The sequence below is a fragment of the Cannabis sativa genome, chromosome 6, assembly GCF_029168945.1.
Source record: "Cannabis sativa cultivar Pink pepper isolate KNU-18-1 chromosome 6, ASM2916894v1, whole genome shotgun sequence".
NCBI classification, from domain to species: domain Eukaryota; kingdom Viridiplantae; phylum Streptophyta; class Magnoliopsida; order Rosales; family Cannabaceae; genus Cannabis; species Cannabis sativa.
Window position 1 is genome coordinate 6,862,180 of NC_083606.1, and position 17,682 is coordinate 6,879,861.

General features: G+C 33.4%; 1 protein-coding gene across 1 annotated transcript in view; it reads right to left on the bottom strand.

Annotated features, from left to right (window-relative positions):
- The window catches only part of LOC133038992 (disease resistance protein At4g27190-like), a 59,564-nt gene extending 53,542 nt beyond the window's left edge, over positions 1 to 6,022 (bottom strand). Inside the window, exon 1 of the mRNA XM_061117746.1 lies at positions 3,159 to 6,022. Coding sequence (XP_060973729.1) covers positions 3,159 to 5,951 — 2,793 coding nt within the window. The 5' untranslated portion in view covers positions 5,952 to 6,022. The remainder of the gene's footprint in view (positions 1 to 3,158) is intronic.
- Between the last annotated feature and the right edge of the window lie 11,660 nt (positions 6,023 to 17,682).

Sequence of the window (17,682 nt, forward strand, 5' to 3'; positions counted from 1 at the left end):
TTGAAGTGTGTTAACATAGTTAATTTTTTTTTTTTTAAAAAAAACATTCACGTTATTATGAATTTAATCAATGCACTAATCTTAAATTTACTTATGATGATATTATATTCTTATAATTTTTTTTAGCAATTTGGGATTCAATATTTTAAAATTTAAAAATAGTGTACATGTACTAAAGTAACTAACTGATTGGTTTAAGATTTGAATCATATTTTATCATTTTAAAAACTTAAAAGTTGTGGGCCCCTAAAAAAAACATGATTGGTTACTCTATTTTTAAAAACTGTTTTTGAATCTGAATTGAAAAATTAAGCTTAAAATTGAAAGCAAGGAATTCACGTTTTTAGTGAATTTGAATACAACTTTTTTTTTTTTTTTCTCTAAAATAAGTTTTTTTGATTTTGTTTTTTTTTTTCTCTTCTATTTTTTTTAAAATATATTCTATTATTGTGCATTTATTTCTTTGTTTTCTTATTTTCCTGACTATTATTTTTTCCTTTTCTCTTTGTTTTCTTATTTTCCTAACTTATTTTTTCTTTCATTCTCATCTTTAAATTTTTTTCCATTCTACAATTATTTGACTAAATTATTTTTAATAAAAAATGATACAATTTAATTGTAATTTATAATAAGAGAATTTTATTTGCATATATAATATATATATATAATTAATATTTACTTTTTGAGATTTTCTCTTCATTCTCTCATTTTCAGATTATACATATATAAATAAAATATAATTTTTTTCTAAAAGAAAATAAAATGTTGTTTAAATTAGTGTATATCAAATACATATAAATATATATTATAAGAAATTTTTATGAAATTTACAAGTGATCTTAAATAACTATAATATACATGATTATAAAAGAAAAAAAATTAGACTGAAAAATTCTCTTGAATGCCAGAATTGATAGGTTCTACCAAAACACTCATTTAGGAGGTGTACTATAGACTTATCTCATATTATATACTATCATTGGTTTAAAATTAAAATATTTTTCTAATTCAATTAAACCAATCACATATTCTGATATTGTTATATTTTTAAATTCTGTGCCAATCATAAATTCAATATTTAAAATTTAAAAACAGTTTACAGATATTGAACCAATCCGCAAAGTGCAGATATCCGCACTTGCGCGTACTGGATTGGATTGAAAAATCTAAAATCCGCACTTGTGCGGATTGGATGTTATTTGACCTCAAAAAGTAACCGATCCAATCCAATCCGCACTTAATTATATATATATATATTTTAAAAATTATAATATATAATATATATTAATTTTCTATTAATATTAAAAAAAAACACAAACTTCTATATTTCTTAATGTTTTTAGTAATATATTGAGTTGGTGTATTTTATTTGTTTTATAATAAAAAACACCAAAAAAATTATTCTACACATAAATTTAAATATATATACTAACTTATTTATTTTAGTAATGAATGCATATATATTTTAGTGCAAATTTAAAGATGAGTACATATATATTGACATATATGTATATTGGTTTGATTTATATATAAATGTAGATGGAAATAAATTATTATTGGAGATTAAAAAACAATAGTCTTTTTTTTATTTTTTTTTCTATGAAATATTAAATAATTTATCATAAAAAAAAAAAACAACCGATCCAAAATAACCGATCCAATCCGCACTATTGCGGATTGGATTTGACTGGATTTAAACTATTATGCGGATCGGATTGGATTTAAACTATTATGCGGATCGGATTGGATCCAAAATATGAAATCCGCACTTAGTGCGGATTGGATGTTGTTTGACCAAAAAAGTGCGGATTGGATCGGATGAACACCCCTAGCTCAGCGTATTATATTGTACCATTTTAAAAAATACAAAGTTTGAATTATTATTTAACAAAACAAATAGTTGAATTTATAACTTTCACAAAATAAATGATCTAAAATTTTATTTTCCCTTTTTTATTTGATGTAATTTAGTTGATGTTTTGTTATTTTAAGAGGAAATTATAAATTTTATAAGTTTTTATACTTTTTGTGCAAAAATATGGTTTTTTTTTTCAAAAAGGTTATTTATGGGAAAATTGTAGAAAAAGCTAAAAAAAATAGGGAAATTTTATTTACACCCCAAAAATTTCTAAAGGCACCCCATTTTAATAATTTTTATTTTATATAAAATTTAAGTCTTTAATTGTACTAAATTTCTTTAACTCTTCTTTCAATTCATATTCTTAAAAAATATACTTATCAAATAAAAATAAATTATATAAATTTTAAATATTAAAAAGATTAAAATAAAAATTACATAAAATTTTCCAAAAAAAAAATAAAAAATATATATCCATAAGTTAGAAAAAATTATAAAAATAAAATCAAAATAATTATTGAAATTAATATAAAATAATACGAGGAAAAAAGTTAAAAAAATATTAAGAGTAATTTTAAAAAATTATATAAGTTTATATATTTTTTCTTATGGAGTGCAAATAGAACTCCCCTAAAAAATATATAAAAATCAGGTAAGGATAACAAATTACCATGAGGAGGTAACGAGGTACCTTATTCTATCTCTCTCATTTTTTTAACTTTATTCTAAAATTTTCTCATAAAATAACTTTTTTAAATATATATTAGCAAACTTGTACTTTAAAAACCAATAAAAAAAACCCCTTTTTTTTAGTTACTTTTGTGTTCTTAGTCTTACACTTTTTTTTTTTCTGAGTAAATTTATTTTTTATTATAAAATTTGTATTTTTTTTAAAAAATAGTAAAACTAAAAAAAAAAAAATACGACTATAAAAATATATATATAAAAAAAATTTAATTATGAACAAATTCATAAAAATAACCTATAATCATCATCGTATAATTTTTGGCCCTATTCTCTCTTTTTTCCCCCTTTTATCTTTTGGACAATAAAACCCTAAATCTCTCTTTCTTTCTTTTTTCTTTTTTCTCTTTTGCACTTTTTTATTTGGTTTCTATGGATGAGCAGTGTTTTACATAATTATCATCAACAACATTTGAAATAGAGCATTCGTTAATTTCATAAAAAAATAAAAATAATAATTCCATATTCAACCAAACTATATCTCTGAAAATAAAATTTCATTTAAATTAGTTGAAAAGATATATAATAGTATTATTAATTGAAAGAAGAAACGTACCTCTCCCATAAAAAATGGGAATATACTGGTGCTTGGTGACGAATCTAATGATGATGAAGTAGCCAAATTTTGATCCCACTCAACCTTACAGAATTGAATTAATTTTGGTAATCTTTTTAGAACCAATTTCTGTAGTTTGAGAAACTCAATCTTCTGGTGGTTGCCATTTTCTCTTCTATGGAAAACAATGTTCTCCATCATATCACAAGACTCTACTTCCATTTTTTCAAGCTGTCCAGCAATAGTTGAGATTGGAAATAGACTTTTCAGTGTGTGACATTCACGTACTTTCACCTTTTTTAATTTACTAAATGAGCCTGCTACCAATTCTCCAGCATACATCTTTTGCAGGTTTGGCAGTCTTGTGAGTGTCAAATTCTTCAAGTTTTGAAAAACGAGATGATTGCACTCCATCAAGTATCTAACATTAGAAGCATCATGTAATTCAAAGACCTCTAATTCGGGGAAACTATCAGCATTTGATACGTAAATATCAATGGTGACATCTTCACATCCTCTCAACTGCAATACTTGGCATTCTTTCATAAGCTTATCAAAACCACATTCTTTTATCAAATTAGCATTGTGAAGCTCCAACATGAAGGCTCTTGGATATGATTCGAAGTTGTAATGAAAGAAATAGTCAGGTTCACTACTTACAGTTATGTGATACCTCTTGATGTTTCTAGAGATGAAATCTTTTGACAAACAAGTATCATTTTGGATTTCCAAATATAATGTGTTCAGCCGGGGCAAATTCTTTAGCTCTGCAAGACTGACATTACTTCTTTCACTGCTGACTTTTTCAACCTCCCATGCTATCTTCACATCTCTCATGTTCAACTCTTCTAAATTTTTCAAGCTTGAGATAACATCAGGTTCAATCACCTTAAGATCTTTGCAATCATTCAAATTTAACAATTGTAGATGAGTTAGCTGACCCACCTGTTTTGACAATGATTTAAATCTAGACCGTGAAAGATCTAGACATTTTAATTTCTTGAAACTTCCGAGAAATGTTGTGTCTTCTAAGTCACAATAGTTTAGACAAAGAGTTTCGAGACTCTCAAGTAGACAACTAAAGGATGAAGGTGGTGAGTGCAGATCAACATTTGTTAACTTCAGAACTCTTAGTATTTTTGTGTCTTCAAAAAAGCTATCCATAAGGCATTTTTCATCTCTAAAGTCATCAATGAATGAAACAAGTTCTGGGCATGCCAATTTGTCAGGAAGCTTCTCTGTAAAATCATTACGTAACGAAATTGCAACAACATCTTTGAGGTCACCTTTAGGCAATTCTCCATTCTTTGCATACTTAGACAGAGGAAACCAATTCCTTTCCGAGGTAACTGATTTGAGAGCATCACGAACTACATCATGAACTTTGACCCAGTGATATCGAATGTGATTGCTTCTTACATCACTAGGCAACAATAGATAATTTTCTCTCAATGTATCTATTAGGGTGTGCAGATTGTCTCTTGCATTCTGCAATGTGTTGCCATGCTTTAACAAGGGCCAACCCACACTGTACATTAACAAATGATTGTCAGATATGAGTTGATCTTCTGAAAATATAGTGCAAAGCAATAGTAGTGATTTGGCCTCCTCGCTATCCAAAAATTGGTAGCTGAGCTTTATACGCTGAAACACTAACTTCACTTCATCACCAACATTTTCCGGGTCTGCTATTTTCATTTTTTCTAAGAAAGTCCTCCATCTATATGCAGGTTTTCTTCTTAATGCAGATGCAACTACATTAATAATAAGCGGAAGTCCTCCACATTCTGAAACCAATTCCTTTGAGAGGTCTTCGCGTTCTTCATCAAGTGTTTCGCCAACAACTCTGTGAAATAACTCCTTTGCTTCACCCTCTTTCAAAAGACCGAGAGCAAACTCACTTGTAGAAGTAGAAACGTATAAACCTTGACGTCTTGAAGTGAATAAAATCTTGCACCCGTTTTGATTATTGCTAAAGTGTATTCCAATTTCAAACAGATTTATTTCCTTCCAAATATCATCAAGAATAATCAAAACCTTCACTTGTTTACTTAACTCTTGGCGAAGCTTATCTGCTTTTATGGGTTCGGTCTCAACAGTGTCGAATTTAAAACCAAGATGATTTGCTATTTCACATTGAATTTTTGAAAAATCAGGAGTTTGAGAAACAGCACTATCCATCACCTTATCAAACAGATTCACTTCTTTTGCTTGTCGAGCTATTGCTTTTGCAAGTGTGGTTTTGCCGATGCCACCCATTCCACACAGCCCAATCATCTGAACAGTGGGATCTTTGAGTGCATTCATCACATCTTCCAAAATTCTTCTTCTTCCCTCAAAGGCCATGTAATCTTTGTCTAAATAAGGAGAAGGATAAGAAATGCGACCATTAAAATTCACGTAACGTTCGATTAAACCATCTATTTTATTTTTGATCTGTAGAAATATGTCCTCATCAATAGTTGCTTTTGGATGGAATGTGAAATAACAATAGTTTTGGCTTGCATGCTCTGCCTCTTCACGCTTTTCAAAGATATTATTCTGTGTTTCGTGGAGCCAATCGATAACCTCTTTATGAATTTGTTCTTGTTTTTGTTTCTTCGACTCAACATCCTTTGACAATTCATTTCTGTATTTGTGCAATGTTTCTAGCTGTTCATTCAATTGCTTTACATTCCTTCTGTGAGTTGCACAGTGACAAAGTCGATTCACATGTCTCACGCACCGGTAGATTTGATCTTTGATTAATTCACCCACGACCGCCCCACAAATCGATGAAACAGGATCACACATTATAGCCTATACTTGTTTGCTTCTTTCTTTATCTTCTTGTTTTCCTGATTATACAAAAATTATATGTATTAAGCTAATCTTTTCTAGCCAAATGCCAAAATAAAATCAGGTTTAAACTTGACTGATTAGATTTGTAAACATATTTCTATGAAAATGTTCTCAAATGAATTTATGTTTGGATAAAAAAATAAAGTAAAATGGGAGAAGTGAAAATTGTAACAAAAACATAATTCTCTGATGCGTTTGAATCAGATTATAGTATTCTGCTCTAATGCGCATAGATATTAATTAATATTTTTTATTAAAACTATAAAAAATAACAATTTTATTATTAATTTTATATAAAAAAAATATAAATGGTTTATAATTTAATACTATACATAGATATATTAACAAAATAATAAAAATGACAAAAAGTTAATAAAAAATTTAAAATTTAATACATAGATATATTAACAGAAAATTTATGCTAGCAACGTTAAGTGCTCAAGCAATAATACTATAGGCGGACTTAAGAGTGTTGAAGGAGGGCTAAAGCCCACCTTAAGATTTGATAATGTATTAATATATAATTGTTGGTTGCACATATAGGGGTGTGCATAAATCGATCCAATCCAATGAGAACCGACCGATCCAATTACAACCGACCGCCAAACATTGGATATCCAATTGTGATCGGATCGGATTGGATGTTATTTTTAAATATCCAATTGGATCGGATCGGATGGTGGATGAGGTGTCTAAAAATCCAATACATCCAACATCCAATCGAACTAATTAGTATTTTCATTTAGTTTGGATGAGTAATTAGATTTTATATTGTTATACATCAAATCTATATGTATATATGAAAATTAACATTAAAGTCTTATTGTTTTGGATTTTTTTCAATGTATAACTAAGCCTACTTTAAAATTAAATTGGGGATCCGCCACTAAATAATACTAATGTAATTTTACCTTATATATTAATTTATAATAAATCATAATAAAATAAATAATAAATATTAATTATTGAATTAAAAGAATATTTAGTATGTTTAGTTTTTTTTGAAAAAATATTCTGACTATTTAATTAATTTTATGAAATCGTTTATTTAATTTTTTTTTAATAAACATATGATATTATAAATAATAAAGATATATATTGGTAAAAAATATATAGAATTATTATAGATATAAAACATATTTATAACTTGCAAAATTATTTGTACGGTTATTTTTTTTTCTTAATTTTAATTAAACATATATAATTATCAAGACATTGTTGTTTATTATTTTTATTAAATATTTGTTAAAATAAATCATACTAAAATAGATAATAAACATGTATACTATAATAAAAAAAATAGTATGTTTATTATATATCAAACTATTTATTATTTATTTAATTTTATTTTGAAACATGTTTATTTATATTTAAAAAACAACTTATATTTGTAATAAATTATATATTTTCTAATAATTATATTATAAAATAAACATAAATTTATAATAAATCATATTAAAATAGATCATAAACATTTATATTATAATTAAATAAATATTTAGTATGTTTATTATATAAAATAATTTTTTTATTTAAATGACATATTATATTATTATTAAAAAAATTCCAAAACATTACTATAATAAGCCTACTACATTATTATATTATTAATATAATTCTTCTAAATAAAAAATGTAGTATAATGTTGATTTGGGTTTAATTGAGATTTTATTCTTTATTGAGTAAGAAAACATTTTTGAAAATCACTAACATGATTAGAATCATGTCCACATATTTAATATCAATGTGAATATTTATTGTATTGTATTACAATTCTAAAAATATTTATTGTTAAGGATAGTGTTATATATATTTATAGTAAATTTACTCATTAATTCATAATAATATTTAATGATCAATTTGTATAGTTTTATGTAAATATGTCTTCAAATGTATACATTTTAAAAATTATTTTTTTGACATATTTTTTGTAATTATGTTATTTTTATTGTACAATTATAAAAAAAAAAAAAAAACCCTAAAAAATAATGTTGTTAGATTATTTCCAATGAGAGAGGTAAAAGATGTATTCGATGCAAAAAGTAATTTTGTAATAAATTTGCATCAAATTATAGTATTGTGTTTTAATGTACAATTGTAAAACTTGATGCAAAAGTATTTAATTAATATTTTTATTAAAAATATAAAAAAAAATAATTTAATTATTATTTTACTATGTAAAACAATTAAAAAAATATATAAATAGTTCATAATTTAATGCTATAGATAAATGTTATTGGGATAAATTTTCTCTCCCCGCGAGAAAGACTATACTAATGATAGACCTCACAATATTAAGTAAAATAGGTACTTTGCATTATCGAAAGAGACCTCTCTATATTTGATCAAACTGCGGTATCATCTAGGAATAGTGCAAATGCGCATTAAATCAACAAAGATAACGATCAAACATTCAAGTATCATTAATCAAGGAGTTATAGAACTGTTATAACCGTTGTAATTAGTACAATTAAATACTTACTATTATTATTATTATTATTATTATTATTATTATTATTATTTATAACGATCTCATAATGACCACAATTTGTAACCATTACCTATTGTTAATCCTGAAAAATTATAAGGCTAATTCTCGAAATTAGTCAACGATTAGTCTCAAGAAGTGAAAGAAACTGACTTTAAGAATCACCCAAGCAATGACCAGGTCACGCGTATATCCTGTGACCACTCAACCAAACCCTAGCTTGGGAGTCACTCAACAAAGTAGGGATAAAGGTGACTCGGCCAAGTAGGGTTGAAGGTCACTCGACCATGTGAAGAACCATGGTCACTCAAACATGTGAGCATCAAGGTCACTCGGCCATGTGAAGAACCATGGTCACTGGGCCATGTCAAGACTAAGGTCACTTGGCCATGCTAAGATCGAGATCACTCAGCCATGTGAGCATCAAGGTCACTCGGCCATGTCAAGACCAAAGTCACTTGGCCGTGGATGTACAAGTCACTCAACCATGTGTTAAGCCTGCACATCCCTTGGCCATGCAACTTGCAAGTCATTCGGCCATTGATGTGCAAGTCACTCGGCCATGTGCCAAACTTGCACATTTCTTGGCCATGCAACATGAAAGTCACTCGGCCATGGATGTGCAAGTCACTTGGCCATGTGTCAAACTTTCACATTCCTTGGCCATGCAAACATGAAAGTAACTTGGCCATGGATGTGCAAGTTACGCGTCCATGTGCCAAACTTGCACATCCCCTGGTGTCACGGGCTCATCTTTTCAGGTAGCGGATCACCCGTGCGGCACCTTGACTTCTCTAAGACAAGGTCAGTCTTCCAACCATCCGAGTAATAATGGGCTCATTTTTTGCGCGATCGTGTGCCTCGTGCACACTTCTGTCTCTCGAACAACTCTCCCCGAGTCATGCTCGCAAGCATCCATGAGTGCATCCATGCATCGAGACTCTCTAGCCAAGATACTCGCACTGTCCATAGGTTCCCACTAAGATAAGGCAAATCCCAACATCGACGCTCACTGTTGCTATATTTTTAAACGCTACGCAAGTATACGCAATCAAGTAGTAAATCTCACACAGGTGAGGTCGATCCCACAGGGAATTGGATTAAGTACCACTAAATTATACTTATGATTCTATTCGGTAAATCAAAAGCAATTATGATTTAAAAACAGTAAAATATGAAAGAAATTCAGAAAACTTAATAACACAGTTTAAAGTTGAGCAGGATGAGACAATAGGGAGGAGAATCCTGTTGTTGTTTACCCAAATTGTTAATGATTAATTACTATCCTATTCTTGAAGTGAATGACAGATTATGAAATAACCTAGCTCCTTTCAGATCTTCTAGATTCTAAATCACATGTTATCTAATTAATTCCTTAATTAAACTAACATGAAATCAGCATTAAGTAATAATCTACTCGTCACATAAGTCATGTAAATACTTTCGTTTCACATAGAACATTGATTATCTTAATTTTAGCATTCTCAATTCTCACTTTTCAGATTTTGAATTGAGATCATAGAACATGCACAAGGTGATCAATCTTAAACATGAAATTAAACACAAATTAAGATAATTTCACACACAAGAATTGAGGAATGGTAATTAAACATTAACTAGGCAAAACATTAAACAACAATCATCATCCTCCCTAAATGGGAAATTTAGTTCAGAAATAAATCCATAACCATTCCTATAGCAATATTCAACATAAATAAATTAAAGAGGAATAAAGAAAAGAACTGTTGGAGGATGAATTCTGGATCTTCACTTGAATCTCTATGCTCTTCCTGCCGCTCTCAGCTGTGTTTTAGGGTTCCAAATCGCTCTCCCTGACTTCCAATCGCAGTTTTCTATTTATACTTGAAATTTAGGGTTCGATGGACGAAAATACCCCTGGTCCGTACGGGATCTCGCCGCGGCCAAGCTTCCTCTCGCCGCGGCGAGAATTTGCCAATTTTAGGTGCTTTCTGTAAGTCGAATCTCGCCGCGGCGAGCCTCTTCATCGCCGCGGCCAGATATGCAAAAACTCAAAAATTAAGTTTTTCTTCGGCCAAGACGTCTTTCAATGAATTTCTGCACCCGAAACCTCTTTTACTCCAAAGAACCTGAAAACATAGAAAACAAGCGTAATTCCGTCCCAACACAGCTAAAAATGCACATAAATTGGATCCAAAACATAGGCTAAAAATAGCCTAACAAACTCCCCCAAACTGACTCTTTACTCGTCCCCGAGTAAACTAAGACTAAACTAAAAAAAAAAACTGACAACGATAGCTGAACTTTCCAACAATTAAATTGTTACCACCACCTGCACAACTTCAATCCATCACTAACCAGAATTTCAACTTGCCAACTCTAAGAACTAAGTTGAATGTGCAGTTTACAAGTAAGTAATTCATACAAACATAAAGCATCGCAATTTCCATCAATATCACAACTGTTCTAACTTTCCAACATCCCACTAACACATGATCAATAAGTTTGAATGACATACCTCTCTCCACTAATGTTGACAAATTTCTATCTGGAATCAATAGGTCTTTTTCGGTTAAAATCACATGGCTTAGGTACATGGGTAGGTGAGAAGTCATTTAGGCTATACTATACCATAAGCACTATTAACCAAGCAAGCCTAGACATTTATTTTGCTTTCTTTCCATATATCCCAAAAACAGAAATAAGAGATTGTAATTTTTCTTGTGTGTGTACCTCATAATTTTCTTAACTTTTTTTTTTTCTTCAAGAAGACACATTTTTTTTCTTTTTTTTTTAATAGGCACAACACACAATATTCTTATTTTTTTTCAATCTCTCATTCCTACACTTTATATTTTTTCACTTACAGCACTTATTCCCCCCCAAACTTGCTTCAAGGCTCATGGCATAACAAAATATGTTCAGGGTGAAAAGAGTTGAAGATAACGAATTTAGCTCCGTGAAGTGGTGAAAAATTTTAAAACAGGCTAAGGCTCAACTTTGGGTATACTATGGATAAAACTTTTTTTTGGTAGGCTTGAAAGGCTCAATCGTTCCAAAGAAAACTTGCCTAAATCACTTTCCAAACAAAAATCATCAAGGATTTCGCTTCAAGAGAGTATGTCAAACAAATTCTATTCCATGTTCAATCAGTCATTCCACAAACCAAATAGAACAGAGGTGATATGTGAGAATAGCAAATGTTTTAAATCTACATGAATTACTTCCTAACACACATCCAGTTTAATTCAAACAGTTGCAAGTCAAGCACACAGTTATGTTTCAATCCATTGCACAAGTGAATAACAACAATTCAATCCATTTTTCAATTTAGCTATCACGCAAGACTAAAAAAAAACTAAAACAAACTAAACTAAAACAAATAAACGCGAAAAAATAAATTAAGTTTCCCCCCCCCCCCCAACTAAAATGCACATTGTCCCCAATGTGTGAAAATAAACCAGGGTGAGAGCAACTTACCTGAGCCCCTTAAAAGGGGTTTGGCGGCGGTGGCTGGTCATAAGGGTTGAAACGGGGTGGCATGGGAAAATAGTTTGGATCATCCACACCGATATTCATCCTCGTGACAAGTGTGTTCAATTGAGCCACCTGCTGCTCATCGAAGATACTCCTCTGGGCCATGTAATTTTGCATATGCATGTTCTGCTGAATCAGATAATTCAGCTGATTGTGAGTGTACTGCATGGCAGGGTCAAGAGGCCCGACAAGACGTGGTGGTTCAATGTCCTCACGTTCCGCTTCTTCTCTTGCCGGAGGACCTCCTTGAACTGGCGGTTGACCATGAGGATGAGGAGGTTTGAAGCGCAGAACAGTCGCCAAGTTAATAGGGCGCTGGGGCGGTACCTTTGTATCATATGAGTACTGTGGTACTCCATGTTTCTCACAGAGGTCAGTGATTATTCCAGCCAACCCCGATCCTCCACCTAAGATCCCTCAACCATAATGTCAAAGGTTGTTCGAACAATATCCCCCACATTCAAATTATACCCTTTCATAATGCCGTAAACCCATTTAAGTCTGTCCATTTGAGCATCAGAAAAATGCTTGTTGGGGAGCATCCTTGCACTAACAAAGTAAAGCCAAGCCTTGGCCACTGGGTTGAGTTCACATCGGTACAATTGGTATGGTTCCCCACTAAGCTCATGGAACCTAAGGCCAGGGTATCCTAGAGTCTCAGCCATATCCACATAATTCGTACTTCTCTCATAAAATTGTCGTTTCAATGGTTGTTCTTCATAAGTGAAAGTTTGGAGATCATAAAGGGCATGAATAGCGTCTGTGGTAGCAGGCACTCTAACCCCCCTAACTCTAACTTTGCCCTCTTCTCTTTCAGGCCAGTTGGCTAAAAATTCCAAAGCTAGAGTTTGATTACCACGCTCAGTGACATCTACGAACTTAGTCCACTGCCTCTGTAGGATTTGATCCCTAATAGATGCAAAAGCAGGGGGAATGTTGGCAGTTTGGCTTAGGTTGACAATGTCTATCCCTCTATCTTCAATGAATGCCCTATCTTTCAATTTCAAAAACCGCTCTTGAGCCTCCATGTTGGTAAACCTAACTCTATCTAGATTAGGGCGTCCCCTAGATGGGTTGGATGATGAAGCTCCCTCTTCATTAACCCTTGACCTCTTTGGACCCATAGCACCCAAAATTTTTTCTAACTCTCAAGATTTTTTAAAAATTTTGACAGCACTTCCCCTTAAAAATTGACTTCCCGGGATTTAAATCCCCTTCAATCTAACCCAATTCTATTCACACAATCAATTTCAACAATGTATATAGCAAAAATCCCAAACATCCACCAAATAATTCAAAACTATCCAACAAATTCACAAATTTTTTCAATAAAAATTGGAATGGAAGTCTTAGAATCAATACCTCAATGACAATGTTCCTTTACTCATCCTCCATTGTTGACATCTTGAAGCTTTTGAGAAAGACAAAGGATGAATAAGGTTTTTTTATAATTTTGGGTGAGGTTTAGGGATTTTGGAATGGATTTTTAGAGGGAAAGAGTGTTAGATGAGAGAAATAAGGGATTATGATGATTTGGGATGAAAGTTTATGGATAATTTTGAGGAAAATTGGTTTGAATGGGGTTAGATGAAGAAATTAGGGTGAAAAGGGTGGTTTTCGGCGTGGAGAAGAGAGGGTTTGAGTGTGGGGTTTGATTTGAAATGTTAGGGATTTGGGGTTTAAAAAGGGGAAACTGACCAATCTCGCCGCGGCGACCTATACCCTCGCCGCGGCGAGAATCCGTGAAAATATGGCTGTTTCTGTAAGTTCAACCTCGCCGCGGCGATATGTCCCCCCCCGCCGCGGCGAGAAATCTCGAAAATAAGCTCCTCTCTGTAAGACAATTCTGGCCGCGGCCAGACATTTCATGGCCGCGGCCACTGACAAAATTTTTTTTTTTTTTTTTTTTTTCAATAACGAAACAGAATGAACATCAAGAAAAATAACAGCAAACTTAAAAAAAAAAAGTTCAACTAAATCAAAAGAACACTTGGGTTGCCTCCCAATTAGCGCTAACTTTATCGTCGCTCAGCTAGACGTTGATCGAGATCTTTAAAGTGGCGCCAGAATCATGGCGGACTTGGTTTGATCAAATTGACCTCCCAAGTAGAGCTTTAATCGCTGTCCATTCACTTTAAAAGTATTAGGACCTTCACCTTTTAGTTCCACTGCTCCGTAGGGAAACACTTTGATCACCGTAAATGGCCCTGACCACCTTGATTTTAATTTACCAGGAAACAACTTTAGTCTTGAGTTAAAGAGTAGAACTTGTTGACCAGGTTGAAACTCCTTCCTGACTAGATTTCTGTCATGCCATCTCTTAGTTCTTTCCTTGTAAATCTTGGCGTTTTCATAAGCTTCATTTCGAAATTCTTCCAACTCATCCAACTGTAGTAGCCTTTTCTCGCCTGCCAGCCTTTAAATCCATGTTCAAAGTTTTCATTGCCCAATACGCCTTGTGTTCTAGTTCCACCGGTAGATGACAAGCCTTTCCAAACACCAACCGATATGGTGACATCCCGATTGGTGTCTTGAACGCTGTTCTATAAGCCCACAATGCGTCATCCAGCTTTCTTGACCAATCTTTCCTTGATCTCTGCACCGTTTTCTCCAGAATCATCTTTATTTCTCGGTTAGAAATCTCAGCTTGGCCATTACTTTGCGGATGATAAGGTAGAGCTGTTCTATGACGAACACCATATCTCGAAAGGAGTGCTTCGAATTGTTTGTTGCAAAAGTGACTCCCTTCATCGCTTATGATTGCTCGGGGAGTTCCAAACCGAGTGAATATGTTCTTTTGAAGGAACCGAAGGACTGTTTTACCATCATTAGCTGGTGTGGCTGCAGCTTCCACCCATTTTGACACATAATCCACAGCTAATAGGATGTATAGATTGCTAAACGATGAAGGAAAAGGACCCATAAAGTCTATCCCCCATACATCAAACAACTCTACTTCCAAGATTCCTGTCAAAGGCATTTCGTTTCTCCTTGAGATGTTTCCTGTACGCTGACAACGATCACATGCCTTCACAAAAGTACTAGCGTCTTTGAAAAGTGTTGGCCAAAAGAATCCACTTTGCAACACCTTGGCAGCTGTTCTAGTTCCACTGAAGTGTCCCCCACATGGTAAAGCATGACAGTGATTAAGAATAGAGTACATCTCCTCTTCAGGCACACACCTTCTTATTATCTGATCTGCACAGTGCTTGTAGAGGATTGGCTCTTCCCAATAGTAATGTTTCACCTCAGAAAAGAACTTCTTTAGTTGTTGTCGAGATAGCTCAGGAGGAGTGATATTGGCAGCCAAGAAGTTAACATAATCAGCATACCATGGTACCATCAGACTTTCCCTCACACTAAAGAGTTGTTCATCGGGAAATTGTTCATTTATTTGTACCTCTTTTGTATTCCGACTTTCTTCTAGTTCTAGTCTTGACAAGTGATCTGCCACCAAGTTCTCAGTACCCTTCTTGTCTTTTATGTCTAGATCAAATTCTTGCAAAAGAAGAACCCATCGAATTAGTCTTGGTTTGGCATCCTTCTTAGTCATCAAGTACTTGATTGCAGAATGATCTGTATACACTATCACTTTGTTACCAATTAAGTAGGGTCGAAATTTGTCACATGCAAATACTATGGCCAGCATCTCTTTTTCTGTAGTAGCGTAGTTTAGTTGGGCATCATTCAAGGTTTTGCTTGCATAATAAATGGTTCTGAATACCTTGTCAACCCGTTGTCCCAAAACTGCTCCAATAGCATAATCACTTGCATCGCACATGATTTCAAAAGGTAATTCCCAGTTTGGTGTAGTCACAATCGGTGCTGAGATTAACTTCGCCTTGAGAATTTGGAATGCTTCAAGACAATCTTTCCCAAATTCAAAAGGTACTCCACTAGCAAGAAGATTGGATAGCGGTTTGGCCACTTTGGAGAAATCTTTGATAAATCTTCTATAAAACCCGGCATGACCCAAAAAGCTTCGAACTCCCTTCACTGAAATTGGAGGAGGCAAGTTCTCAATTGTAGATACTTTGGCTCTGTCAACCTCAATACCTTCTTTTGAGATTTTATGTCCCAGCACTATTCCTTCTGTAACCATGAAATGGCACTTTTCCCAGTTCAGCACCAAATTAGAGTCTTCACATCTTGCTAAAACCAACTCCAAGTTACTCAGACATTGGTCAAACGATGAGCCAAACACTGAAAAATCATCCATGAACACCTCGATGCACTTTTCTATTAAATCTGAAAATATAGCCATCATACACCTCTGAAATGTTGCTGGAGCATTACATAGCCCAAATGGCATTCGTCGAAAAGCAAAAGTACCATATGGACATGTGAATGTTGTTTTCTCTTGATCCTCCTAGTCTTATAGCTATTTGGTGATACCCTGAGTACCCATCAAGGAAACAATAGTACTCTTGTCCTGCCAACTTGTCTAACATCTGATCAATGAATGGGAGTGGAAAGTGATCTTTTCTTGTGGCCTTGTTGAGTTTTCGGTAGTCAATGCAAATTCTCCATCCCGTGACGATTCCGGTTGGGATGAGTTCATTCTTCTCATTCTTTACCACCGTCATCCCTCCTTTCTTTGGAACAACTTGGACCGGGCTCACCCATTTACCGTCCGAAATAGGATACGCTACCCCGCATCTAACCACTTCAACACTTCTTTTCTGACAACCTCCTTCATTGGTGGATTTAATCTACGTTGTGCATCAATGGTTGGTTTCACTCCTTCCTCCATTAAGATTCTATGCATTACGGTTGAAGGGCCGATCCCTTTAATATCTGCTAAAGTCCATCCAATGGCTTTTGAATGCTTCCTTAGAACCCGTAATAGCTTATCTGTCTCTACAGAAGATAGGGAAGAAGCCACAATAACAGGAAGTGTCTTATTTTCACCCAAATATTCATACCTGAGATGCTCTGGTAGGACTTTTAACTCTAGTTGAGGAGGCTTTTCGCAGATGGGGTAGGCTTTGTTGGTATGACTCCTAACTCTTCATAATACTTTCTATTCAGCGGTCCATAAGAATCGAGCCACATAGCATATTCATAAGCTTCCTTACCATCTTGTTCTACCACCTCTTCTTGTACCAAAGTCAGATTAAGAGGATCTTCAGCATGTGTCTTTGTCTCCACCAACTGGTCCACCACATCAATTGCAAAACAGTTGTCACTAGCTGTAGGATAGGTCATTGCTTTGAGCACATTAAATACAACTTCATCTCCTTGTACCCTTAGCTTTAACTCTCCTTTCTGAACATCAATTAGTGCTTTCCCTGTTGCCAAGAAAGGTCTCCCCAGGATGATAGGAACATTACTGTCTTCTTCCATATCCAGAACAATGAAATCAGCTGGGAAGATGAACTTGTCCACCTTTACTAACACATCCTCAATGACTCCTCTAGGGTGAGCTAGCGATCGATCTGCCAATTGAAGAGTTACAGTAGTCGGCTTTGCTTCACCTAGCTGCAATCTTTTGAACACTGACAAGGGCATTAAGTTAATACTGGCTCCCAAATCACATAGTGCATTTATCCCTTCAATTTTACCAATAGTACAAGGAATAGTGAAACTCCCTGGATCTCTGAGTTTTGGAGGGAGTTTCTTCTGTAGAATAGCGCTACACTCTTCAGTTAGAGCCACTGTCTCATAGTCTTCCATCTT